At 56.5% G+C, this 13,014-nt stretch overlaps 1 protein-coding gene across 1 annotated transcript; it reads left to right on the forward strand.

Annotated features, from left to right (window-relative positions):
• Positions 1–2,850: 2,850 nt before the first annotated feature.
• Positions 2,851–11,728, forward strand: PPP1R1A (protein phosphatase 1 regulatory inhibitor subunit 1A; the record flags this gene model as incomplete). Its single annotated transcript, XM_080704870.1, has 7 exons — positions 2,851–2,934; positions 6,376–6,436; positions 7,305–7,342; positions 7,827–7,890; positions 8,483–8,638; positions 10,004–10,110; positions 11,672–11,728. 7 exons carry the CDS (start codon positions 2,851–2,853, stop codon positions 11,726–11,728), a joined length of 567 nt encoding a protein of 188 aa, XP_080560996.1.
• Positions 11,729–13,014: the final 1,286 nt, after the last annotated feature.

Here is a 13,014-nt window from a genome sequence, read left to right on the forward strand (position 1 = left end):
GCAGATCCATTCCAACTCACCAGGCAGCACCAGCCACACTCCACCTCCCAGCTCCTGGCCACCCACAGATGCCGCACCCACCTGCCCGCTCCCCTCCCTCCAGGGAGCAGACTCTCTCCCCTCTCCCTGTGCCCTCCCCCTCTGCCTCCACCCCAGCACCGGCTGCTCCCATCTTCCCACCAGGCCCTCAGCAGCCATCTCCCCAAAGCTCTTGTGCCCCTGTCTGGACCTGTGGCTTTCAGAACAAGGGGTCTGAGATTCTGGGACTTGAGAAGGTAGCATGAAAGATGGATGGGAGACTCTGGAAGGAACCTCCATAACCAGACCATAATTGTTTTTTATTGTTTATTTTGGGGTGTGTGTGTGTGTGTGTGTGTGTGTTGCAGTAGTGGGGATGGAACCCCAACCCTATTTTTTATTCTTTTAGTTTGAAAAAGGTCTCACTGAGTTGCAAAGGGCCTCACTAAGTAGCTGAGGTTGTCCACGAACCGTGATCCTCCTGTCTCAGCCTCCCAAATGCTGGGATTACAAGAGTGCACCACCATGCCCTGCCCAGACCACAGTTTGAGTGAAAGAAGGGAATGTGAAGTGGGGCAGTATGGAGGCACACACCAGTAACCCCAGTACTTGGAAGGCTGAGACAAGAGGATCACAGGTTAGGGACAGCCTCAGCTACTCAGTGAGGTCCCTTAGCAGTTTCATGAGACCCTGTTTCAAAACAAAAAATTGGGCTGAAGTTGTAGCTCAGAGGTGGAATGCCTCTGGGTTCAATTCCCAGTACCAAAAAAAGGACTTGAATGGTATCTGGGCAAACTGGATGACCTGGCAGGGCTGGGGTTGGAGATAACACAACAGGCAACCTTACCAGCCACTGCTACCACATCAGCCCAGTGAGTGAGCACTTTCTGGAGCCAGGTATCTACCTCCTGTACCACTCACCCCCTGAGCCAGGTCCTCTCCTGCTTGTTTTGCATTTTATGCGTGAGATGGAGGCTCAGTGAGAGGATCCTGAGGTCCCAGAGACAGGGGTGGGAGAACCCTGCTTGAGTCCCTTAGTCAAGGTAGAATGGAGGAGAGAAGAGACCTGACTTGAGGCTCTTCAGAATGATGCTCTGAGTCTGTGGGCAAGAGGGGAGATGAGTGAAGATCCCGTATCCTCCCTGCTTGGGGCCTCCACGACCTCTCCCTCCATTGTCCCTTGGTGAGGGATACACAGATGTTTGGGATAAAGGGGGGGGGGGGGTCTGAGGATCCCAGCCAGCTATTGGGGAGCTGCCTCTTAACCAAACAAGGGGCCCAGCAAGTGTGGGCAGGGCTTGGGGAGCACTGGGGAGTCCAAACAGAGCAAAGCAAGTGCTAATTAACATGTAAAGTTGGTCCTGTTGGCCAAAGCCTTCAGGGCCCACTGGGTCCCTATAACCCAGCCTTGGCCTGAGAAAACTGAGCCCTGAGCTGGCAGTGTAAAGAGATATGGTTAGAAGAGGAGGGCGGGAGAGGTTATTTTGGGAGGTAAGAGAGGCAGGGGCCCTGTGAAATCCAGGCCTGGGGAGTAGGCAGAAGCCAGCCAGCCCCTTACAGGAGTGGATGATCATGAGGTCCCTGGAGAAGCAGTTGCAAATCTGTAAAGAACTTGCCAGTTGCTTAAGGTTAAAAAGAAACAAACCTCCTGGCCCTGGCCAGGCCTCTGCCTGCCTCCAGCACTCCCTCTCCCTCCTCCTCCCCACAAGGAAGCGTCCAGCCCCTCCCCCCCACAGAACCTCCCCTCCCTCTGTCCCCCAATCCCAGCCCCTGGCACAGTGCACGCCCTAGGAATATCCTATCCCCCCTCACTAGCTAGTATAGACTGGCATCTTGGTCCCAACCACCCCAGTAAGTTCCTCACATAGTCTGACTTCCATGCCTTCCCCTACAGATCATTTTCATACTCTGCCAATAGTGAAACTGGAAACCAAAGCCGTCTGTAAACGAGCTGTCCCCCCACCCGGAGCTTCCTCCCCTCCCCCAGCACCTCCCCTCCCCAGCCTTTCGCCTACTTTAGGATCCCCATAATTTAGCAAGCAGAAAACGAAATCTATTTCACAAGCATTATTGGCTCCCCACACCCATTATTCCTTCTGTGAGCCCCAGATGGTCCTCTCCCCCCACGCCCTCCACCCACCCCCCTGGGCGCTTGAAGGGAGACGCTGGCTTTGGAGACCCCAGGCCTTCGACTCCCTCTCCCGCTGCTAAGCGGACGCTGGACAAGTGTGCAGACCTCGCGCCTTCCCCCCAAGTTCTCACCTCGGTCAGCGCTAGCGTTCTCTGGAGGGAAAGTCCCTGTCCAAGTCTAACCTTACTGCTCCCTGCTGTGGGCCTCCGTTCCTTCTCACCTTTCCTCTGTGTGACAGTTCCCTGCGGATTATAAATGAAATTTTCCTCTCGAGTTTGTAGCCTCCTCTCCCGCGGCGCCCCTCCGCTTTCCCCAGCCCCTGAAGCCTGCCCCAGCTTGGAGAAGTTCTTGGCCAGCGCCCCTTCCACCCACTCGGGGCCCAGAAGTCGGAGGACAGCAGGGTGCCCGCCCCGGTGAGCGGCCGCGCTCGGGCGCGCAGGCTGGCCGCCGCGGTGACCACCCCCCGGCGCGGGCGCGGGCGCGGGCGCGGGCACGACGGGGTTAAGCTGGGCGGGGGAGGGGGCCGGGGCGGGGGCCGAGCCAATGGGCGGCCGCGGAGCCCCGGAGCCGCGGGGAGCGCCGAGCCCGAGCCGCGAGCCGAGCGCCGGGCTGGGGCCGGGCGGAGCGGAGCGGAGGCAGAGAGCAGCGCCCGCCCCAGCCCGAGTGCGCCGAGCGCGGGCCCAGCGGCCGCCGCCCCAGCCATGGAGGAGGACAGCAGCCCCAGGAAGATCCAGTTCACCGTCCCGCTGCTGGAGCCGCACCTTGACCCCGAGGCGGCCGAGCAGGTGCGGGGCGGGGCGGGGCGGCCGGACCGGCGGGGCCGGGACCCCGGGTCCCCTCGCCCTGCCCGGCCCGGCGCCCTGTGGGGGCGGGCGCGCTCAGCCAGGGGGGCTTCCGTCCCCTCCCCCACCGCCGGCCGCATCGCCCATCCGTGTTTCTTTGAAACCGACGGGAAGATGAGCTGGTCCAGGCGATGTCCGTCCCGAAAGAGCCGCTCTCGGGCTCCCAGCCCTGGGGGAGGGGGCTGCCCGAGGACACGACCTCTTCCCCTCGGCAGCCCCCCTCCTCCACCCAGACAACCCCGCCAGAGTTTGCGAGCTGGCGGCGGCGCGGGAGGGAGGGCGGGGGACCCACCCGGCTGGTGCTATGGGAGTCGGAAGAGAGGGGTCGGCTCTCCCCGTCCCCTCCTAATGGAGGCGCACTTGCTGGGCTTCCGAGAGCGCGAAGAAGCACGGGCTGGGGACCACCGCGAGGGCTGGGGCTTTGGGGAGAGGGGCGGCGGGTCGCAGACTGAGGCTGCCTTCTCCAAGACTGGACACGTGGGTCCTGATTCCCAACTCCTGCCCTTGGGAGCCCGGCCGGGATGGAGGGCGAGCCGCTGGGGGTCGGGGGCAAAGCGGGGTGCTGCCTCGGGTGGGAGGGGTCCGAGATGAGCGACCTGCGAGGAGGCGCCGTGAGGGCCGGGCTCAGGGGTGGGAGTCCAGAGCCCTGGCCCAGCCTCCTGGCCTGGCCTATTTTTAGCTCTGAGCAGCCTGGCAGAGGCGACGGTGTGTGAGAGTGTGTGCGGCGGTGAGAGTGAGCAGGCGTGTGTGGAGAGGGTTACTACCTACCGCCTGTTTGCCAAATATTTGCGTATCTGCCCAGAGCTCCATCCCTGTCTGTATTCTCTGTCTGCTCGTCTAGTCCTCCCCCACCCCTAGCAGTACCCAGTCCCCACAAGGTCAGTGCTTGCCCCTAGCAGCTGCCAGGCTCTGGCCCCGCCCCCACCCGGAAAACTTGGTGACCTCTTGGAACGCAGAGGGAGTGGGTTTTGTCCTATCTGTTGGATAGACTAAGGTGCGGCTGGGAAGAGAGGAGCAGGACCTCTCCATAACTAGCTGCCCAAAGCCAAGGCTGGGGTAGTGCCCTGCTCCTCGCTGGGTGAGCACAGCCCCAGCCCTGTGAGATGTGACCACCGAGGGAGAGTGAGGAGACCTCAGGGACCAGGGGATGGGAGCTGTTCCCTTGCTGAGAAACAGGCTGAGATGACTTCTGATCCAGGAAAGGGGCTCAGTGTGCGCTGGGGGGCTCCTGCCCACACAGACAGGGCTGTCACCTGCTCACCTGGTGTTTGCTGTTGGAGGAGGCAGGTGTAGGTGTGCATTGGGGGAGATGGGGGAGGGGAGGGCCAGCTGGCTCAGGGATCCGGGGACAAGGGAGGCAATGCTAAGAAGCCCAAGGGAGGAGCCAGGGGCTCAAAACGTCATCAGACATCTGTATCTCCTGGCCTGAAATTCTACCTGCCCCTCCTGCCGCAAGACCAAGTGTGTAAGCAGAAAGATCCAGGATGAGCCCGCCCAGCGTGCTGGCACACACCTGTAATCTCAGTACTTGGGAGACTAAGACTGGAGGATCGTAGGTTTGAAGCCAGCCTCAGCAACTTAGCCAGGTTCTCAGCAACTTAGTGAGACCCAGTTTCCAAATAAATTTTTTTTTAAAAAAAAACAGGGTTGAGAGTGTAGCTTGAAGGTAGAATGCCCCTAGGTTCAATCCCTAACAACAGAAAAGGAGGAGGAGGAGGAGGAGGAGGAGGAGGAGGAGGAGGAGGAGGAGGAGGAGGAGGAGGGTTAAAAGAGACTATCTCCTAGTTTCCTAGTAGTTCAGGTGCTGGGAGGTGCCTCTCTTCCTTCTGCTATAGGATATCACAGTTCTCAAGGACTCTTGAGTGCTTGGAAATCTTGTTCAAGACAAGGAAACAGATAGTAAAGGGACCTGTCCAAGCAAGATCGCCAAGCCCTACTGCCTCCTCAAAGGCCATTTTTGTCCCTCCTGGAGCGCCCCATTCAGATGCTACCTCAACCCAGGAGTCCCCACTGCACCCCCTCCCTGCCTCCTCCACTGCTCTCCAGCAACTACTCCCCCACCCCGGACAGGAACAAATTTGAGGAGTCCTCCCCTAGTCCTCCCTTTGTAAAGGACTGCCCCCCACCACATCCATGAAGCACACATGTCCCACCACCAGTACTCCACCAGGAACAGCCAGACACCGCGCACAGTCCATATCTGTGCGGCGCACGTCTGTGTACACACACAGGACCGATACTGCGGGGACCTTGAAATGTCACTAAAAACAGATGCCACTGGATTTTCCTGGAGCGAGCGGAGCCATCCCCCGCACCCCCCGTTCTGTGCAGGCTCCTTTCTCTTTGGGGACAGGCCCCCTTCTCGGGCTTAAACAGCCCCGCCCACTCTATCTTGTGCCCACTTTCTAGACATAGAGAAGGGCAGCTTTTGCCCACCCCTCGCCTCCGCTGTCAGTAGTGATGGACTAGATAATGGGCACACAAAGAAAGGGATGTGGTCATCCAGCCTCCTCGTCCCACTCCTCTCAGCCCTGGATAGTCTTAGCCCCTTCCCCAGACCCTCAGCCTTTCCTGCCCACTGCTCCCTAGAGGGTGTTGCAAGGGCTCCAACTCTTGTTGTTCCACTCTCTCCAACCCCCTAAAGCTCCCCAGAAAGGGAAAAACCACACAACCCAGGGGTCCTTAGGCTGACTTCAACAACAATCAACTTTATTGGCAGCAGGACAAAAGAACAACAGTACAGGGGTGGGGCTCAGAGGCTTGAGTCCTGAATGAGATTTTTCAGGTCACCTTCATTCAGGCCCTGGCCAGGGTCCTGTGAAGTCTGAGCCTTATATTTACCATGACAAGGGTTCCCCCAGACCCTATCACCTGACAAATCAGAAAGGCAGTGTGACAGGGACAGAGAGGGACCTTTGGGAGGTGCACGTGCAGACCCACCCAGCAGTCCTCCCAGACCTGGCCTTGGGAGATGTTCTGTGCCAGCGCTGGCCCCCAACAGGTTAATGTCCACTCCCAGAGTGGGGGACCAAGGGAAAGTCCTGTGCCCTCTCGGGTTATTTCTGACCATTGATCCAGGATGGACGGAAGGACAGTAGGTCAGAGATCGATATGCTGGAGCAGATAAAGCCGCTGAGATGAGAGCTGGTGCCGGCTGGGGGAGACAAGGGACCAGGCACGCCGGGAGCAGAGGTGGTCTTTTGGGTTGTAGCTCTCCCTGGAGGAGGGGGATGTCCTCCTGGTTAGGGGTTCCACTGTAATGGGGCTTTATTTTTTTGAGGTATGTTCAGTGGGCCAACCTGCTCCGTGTGGCTGAGTGGCCTTGGATGGGCTTTAATGTTTCCGTGTGTATTTGACCTCTTCGTCCTCTCCCTCTTCCCCCAGATTCGAAGGCGTCGCCCCACCCCTGCCACCCTCGTGCTGACCAGTGACCAGTCATCCCCAGGTAACCCAAGGGACGGGTCACTAAAGGGAGTAGGAACGACAATCCCAGGGAGAGCCGGAGGGTGCTAGCCAGGAGGCAGGCAGCTGGGAGGAGTCACAGGATGTCTTTTGTTTGGGGAAAGATGGAGCAGTGCTAGGAATGAGAGGGGGCCACCTGGTTCCTAAGGCCCCCAGGAATTGGGATGGTCAACTGCGATGCTGGTTGCTACAGCAACAGCCTTCCAGGTTTCTCCAGCAACTGAGATGCCGCTGCCCCCACCCCCAGAGGCAGCAGCAGCTGCAAGGGGGAGGCCCCGCCTCCGGCCTCTATCTTCAAGGCCCCCAGAGGGGAAGGGGAGGATCAGACACAGCACCAGGAGCAGCTGGGATTCTGGTCACCAGGGTCCCTCTCAGGGTCTGAGGAGACAACAAGGTGCTGAAGAATGAGAAGGGAGCTTGACAAAGGAGTGGGGGAGAGTGGTCAGGTACTGAGCCAGACTGGAATCCAGGACCCTGGGTCTGCAGCTTCCCTCCAGCTGCCTAAGCAGTTGCACTGAACAGACTCACAGTCCTCTATCAGCGCGCCCCCTGGCCAGGCCCAGTGCTGGCCTAGGGGCAGGGGAGCAGCTGGACGGAGAAAGAGCCATGGATACTTCAGAGGGAAAAACAGTTTAAAAGGCCACAAAGTGGGCTAAAGCAAGGATGTAGGCACAGATTGGCACAGTCAAGGGCAGGCCTAGATGCAGGGATTGAGCAGCCTGCAGATGCAGAGGGGAGCTGGGGGGAGGACACCAACTTGGGGAGGGAGGGGCAGGATGGAGGTGACTGCAGAGTCCCCAGCCCTGGATTTCCGGTCCTTATCACCTTTCTCCTTTCCCCATTCCTCTCAGAGATAGATGAAGACCGGATCCCCAACCCACTTCTCAAGGTGAGCTGGCCCCACCCACTCTGCCCTGCCCAAAGAGCCCACAGTACCCGGGGACTTTGCCTCAAACCCTCCCCTTTAGATCACAGCAGGAGGCTCAGTAGTAGAGCACTGGCTAACACATGCAAGACCCAGGAATCGACCCAGCATCACCAAAAAAAAAAAAAAAAAACCTGCCCCCACCTCTAAGACCTTTGGGCTCCCCTTTCCCTGCACCCTCCAAAAGGCCCAGGACTGGAATTGTACACATGCCCCCAACACACACACACACACACACACACACACACACACGCACACACGCACGCACGCACACGCACGCACGCACGCACGCACAGTCTCTGCTCACTGCGGTGTAAGGGTTGGGAAGCAGGTTTTCTTCCCCCTCCCTCTGAAGCCCACACCTAGACCCAGTCTGTGCACACACCTGGCAAGGTGAGGAGGAGGGCTGGAAGGGCTGGCACCCACCTGAGCCCTGTATCCTTCACAGTCCACTTTGGCAATGTCTCCACGGCAACGGAAGAAGATGACAAGGACCACACCCACCATGAAAGGTTCGGGACTCTCCCCTCGCTCTCGTCCCCTCTGCCCCCGGCCGAGGCCGGGAAGTAGACCTGAGGACCCTGTGGAAGGGTCCTGGGAGGTCACTGAATCTGCCTTTACTGGAGCCCAGCTAATGCTCGTGAACTGGGGCTGGAACCCCACCTCTGCCAGACTAGCTGGTAGCCACAGAGGAACTGCTTAGCCTACCCCGTCTGAACACCACCTCGGTATGGCAGATAAATAATATATGTGAACTCATCAGCATGGTGCACAGCACAGGGAAGGTACTCAAATATTTCTACAGCTCCCAAGAGAGACCATGTAGCCCGGTAAGTTAGAAGCATCTGTCTCATGGTCTTAAAGGCTTTCTCCCTGCAACTCATGTTCCTTTAAAAAAAAAAAAAAAACTTCTTATGGTCTAGCTTGCATTCCTCCCCACTACCCAGCTAATGCTGCTTCCTCATTCAGTTCTCAATGGATAGAAAAAAAAATCAAATACCCAGTAACATTTGCCAACCCACCAGGGGGGTGCTAGTGGATTGGGGACCGCAGGGGAAATCCCAGGTAGCCTGGCCAATGCTTCCTCCTTTTCTGTGCCCCTAGAGCTGCAGACGATGGTTGAACATCACCTGGGGCAACAGAAACAAGGGGAGGAGACTGAAGGAGGCGGAGAGAGCACAGGGACCCAGGAGTCCTGCGCATCTGGGACCACTGACACAGGAGCGGAGCCAAGGCTGGGCACCTCTGGGACAGCACAGAGTATGTGCAGGCTGGGGAGGGCCCCCAGGCACCCTGCTCCACAGCCCCACGGGAGGCATGCCTCACCCGCTGATGGAGGGGGAGGAGTTGGAGCCAGGGAGAGGTCTAACAGTAGCTTGAGACAGAAAACTGTCTCAAGGATATGCATATATTTATATATTTGCATGTTTGTTTGTTTGTTTGTTTGTTTTTTGGTGGTACTGGGGTTTCTGGAAGCCCTTCTACCTCCGGGCTACACTCCCAGACCTATTTTTATATTTTTTTGTTTTGAAACAGGGTCTCATAAGCCAGCGCGGCTGGCTTCAAACCTGCACAATCCTCCTGTCTCTGCCTCCCAAGCGCGGGGTTTACAAGTGTGCGCCACCACGCCCAGCTATTGCATGTGTTTCATGTATTTGTTTTTGTTTGGGGCAGTACTGGGATGGAACCCAGGGGCACTCTACCTCCAAGCGACACACCCCCCAGCCCTTTTTTTTTTTTAATTCTTTATTTTGAAAAAGAGTCTCACTGAGTTGTAGAGGGCCTAAGTAGCTGAGGCTGTCTGTGAACTACGATCCTCCTGTCTCAGCCTCCCAAATGCTGAGATTACAAGCGTGCGCCACCACGCCCAGCTATATTACATAGATTTGAATCTTCACTTTTTCTTACCCTTTGACCCTGAGCCTTCCCAACATGGGCACCACAGATCCCTATCGAGGCACAGCGGGGATGGGGCACACAGGCTACTGTCCTGGCTTGCCACTCGCCACTTCACCAGCTAAGAGGCCTTCAGCAAGGGAGCCTCAGTTTGTAAACCAATCATGTGATAATGAAGGCACCTGTTTCCTTGGGTTGTTGTGAATATTGCAGTGAGTCTGGTTCTTGGCTCAGCACCTGACACATAAGAAACACATGGAATCGGGGCGGGGGGGTGGTATTAGTCCATGATCACAGTCCCTTGTCCCAGATGGGCTCCTGAATTCAGAATTTTTCCAGTTTTATGAAAGTAATACAGTACATATACTGTGTGTTATATAATACTCCCAGCAGAGCACCCTGTAATCAAATACATTAATATTCTACAATCCAATGAATGGTCTCACTAAATGGGATAAATAAAAACTAAAAATAGCCTCATATTAGTTCAGGCTGGGTTTAGCTAAACATTGAGCTTATACCCCAATTTTTCAAAACTTCTTTTAAGAGATTTTTTTTTCAATTTCTGATTGCAGATGAAAAGAAATAATGAACCTATAATCGTAATTGTAATCAGGGAAAGCCGTTGGTCTTGCCAGCTTGCTCCCTCAGAGCTTGCTGGACAGTGGCTGCAGATGCAGTCCCTTCATAAACACTCTCTCTCCCTCCACCACCCCTTGTCCTCCTTAGAGCCTGCAGAAGCCATCCCTAAAGCTCAGGAGAGGTGCAGTGCCAAGCCCCGCACAGAGGAGCCCTCAACCCATCTACCACCATTGGATTCCCAGGGAGCTAAGTCGGTAAGACCCCAGGGCTGGGCCACCAGGTCAGCAGGAGAGTGGATAAGGCCAAGACGCTAATATTTGGAATCAGAGAAACAGGGAGCAAAGAACCAGTTTCCACCACTGAAAAGTTAGCCTCTGCGGTAAGAGGATGTGCATCTCCTCTGACAGACAAGAGAAATGGGACTGAGGTGCAGTAAGAGGGACCAGGGATAGGACTTGTATAGGACTCTTAGTTCCTGGAACAGGTGGTAGAAGTAGACCATAGATTTTCTTTTCTTCTTTCTTTCATTCTTTCTTCCTTTTCTTGTGGTACTGGGGATGTGGGGATGGAACCCAGGGGCATTCTACCTCCAAACTACAACCCCAGCCTGATTTTATTCTTTTATTTTGAAACAGGGTCTCACTAAATTGCAGAGGGCCTCACTAAGTTGCTGAGGCTGGCTGTCAACCTGCAATCCTCCTGCCTCAGCCTCCCATGTACAGGGATTACAAATGTGTTGACTACCATACTAGGCTTCTTTGTTATATGTGTATATGTACAGGGCATTTGGACCCTAAAGAGAGAGCCTCACCTGTCCAGGCCAAATGGGCAGTAGCCCCGCTACTGGGCAGAGGTGGAGGATTGATGAGCTAACCCTCTGGGCACTGGTTTTATAATCTTCGCCCTCCCTACATAGGCTGACGAGGGGTGGAGGCTGATGGCCCCGGAACAAGCGTCCAGAGGAGTGGACAGTTGGGCAGACCAGAGGGGACACGCTGACCTCTGGCCTCTCAGTCACCTTCCCTTTCTGCCCCTTCCTCCATGACAGGTCTGAGAGAAGGCGGTATCCTGGAATCACAGCTGCAGTTTGAGAATGCATGGACACTGGATCTGTTTCTTATTTCTTCACTTTTGGGGAAAATCTCCTGTTTTTAAAAAGTGATAAATTTGGTGTTAGGTCGTTGGCACGCTCCTTCTTTGCAGGCTTGGAGAAACCTTTCTCCCTCCTCCTGTCTCTACACTCTCCACCTCTTCTTGCCCAGCTGCTCCTGGAAAGGAGGAAATGAGGAAGCTGGCAGAATACTTGAGAACGGAATTCCTCCCCCTGACTAGAGGCAGGAAGAGAGATGAGGGTCAGCTAGGTAGGATGACTGACTTCCCGAGTGCTCAGAAGGAAGGCTAGCCCCAGGCTCTGCTTCCTGACCGAGGAAAGATCCAACCACCTGCCCGGGCTGCCCAGCAGCTGGAAGACTTGGAACCCCAAGGCCGGTGCCCTTGCCCAGCTGTGACTGTATTGTGCGCGCCATCTGCTGGACAAAGGCAGAAGTGCACCTGGCCCTTGGCTAATGGAAGAAGGGGTGTTGATGGGTTCCCTCCTCCTGCAGAGAGACCACCGTTCCTTATTTCAACCAGTTAGCAAAGATACATAGAGAACACAGAGGCTGTTACGACTCCCTTTCTGGGAACTGGCAGGGCCTTCTCTCCCCTTGTCCTAGGTTCTGAGAGGCCAAGGTAAGACAAAAATCAAGCAGAGGTGAAAAGACGCCCTATGGCCCACAGCTAGGACTCTCCTGTGGCTGATTTGGATTTTACCAGGTAGTGGAGGAGAAAAGGGAAAAGAGGGAAGGCATGATTCCGTCCCCTCCCTGCTGAAGCAGCAGTGTGGTGTAGAGGAAGGAGCACAGTCCAAAAATTGTAAGCTCCCGCTCCTGCCAGGCACCTCCTGCACGTCCTCGTGCAAAGGCCTCAGCTCCAGGCCTGAGCTTGCACAGAGGGAGAACACCTCACTGGGATCTTATCAAGCTGAAAAGAGTGTATGTGAGGCCCGGCGCAGGGGCACACACCTGTAATCCCAGCACCTGGGAAGCTGATAGGAGGACTGCAGGTTTGAGGCTAGCCTCAGCAATGTAGCAAGACCCTCAGCGACTTAGCAAGACTTCCAAAATTAAAAATAAAAGTGGCTTGGGAGGGGGTAGCTCGGTTGTAGAATACCCCTTGGCTCGAGCTCCAGTACTGTAAAAAGAAGACAAAAAGGTAGTGTAGGTGAAGATGCTCGGCCGACTTGCACCCAGTGAACAGCAGACACAGCCAGGACGTCTCCCTTCTTTATTGATCTCTGGCTATAGCAGGGGCCTGGGAGACCAAGGGCAGGGGTGAGTCACATGCGTCTCTGCCCCACTCGGGCGGGGTAGGAGGGACAAGTTTCAGGTGGCAGGTCTGAGAGACCGTGGGTATGGGCTTCACAAGAACGGGCTCCACTGTACAAATGCATGGTTGGTATTTACAAGAGAGGAGGAGGCAGTCACCTGGACTTTGGCCGCCTTTCCCAGGGCCAGGTGGGGCAAGGAGGAGCCTGAGGGTAGGACGGGCACCGGCCTGGCTGGGCGCTCTCCAGAGGCCAGGACAGCACAGCCCTGAGCCCCTCCCTTTGCCTCCCGCCCACCAAGGTCCCAGGAGAGGGTCTCTTGGAGCCTGCAGCTATGCCAGCTGTGGGAGATGGGAGAGGGGGGAGGGATTCTCTCTGTTAGCAACACAGGAGTCTTGGAGTATAGCTCGCCCTCCCCACACACCCTGGACCCCAACCCACTGGACTCTCCTGTGCTCATAGAATACATCCTGAAGGTGCTTTGCTGGGAAGACCTCAAAGCACTTTACAGACATTGGTCGGATGGGAGCCTCCTAGCCGCAGGGGATAGGAAGGAGGCAAAGGGCTTGAGACGCCCCAGGGGCCCAGACCAACCCCAAGTTCTCAAGGACCTCAGGAAGACCCCCGCAGACCCCGGCCCAGGGGCCTCTCTCTTCCCCCATCACCATTTTGGCCTGGGAAGGGGAAGACCGCAGGGAGTCAGCTAGGGCTGGGGGTGGGGAGGTGAAGCAGTGCAAGTCTGGGGTCAGGAGGATGCCCACCCCCACCCCGTCCAAAGGCGCTGTGCCCTGAG

This window comes from Muscardinus avellanarius (assembly GCF_963383645.1).
Source record: "Muscardinus avellanarius genome assembly, chromosome: 11".
NCBI lineage: Eukaryota > Metazoa > Chordata > Mammalia > Rodentia > Gliridae > Muscardinus > Muscardinus avellanarius.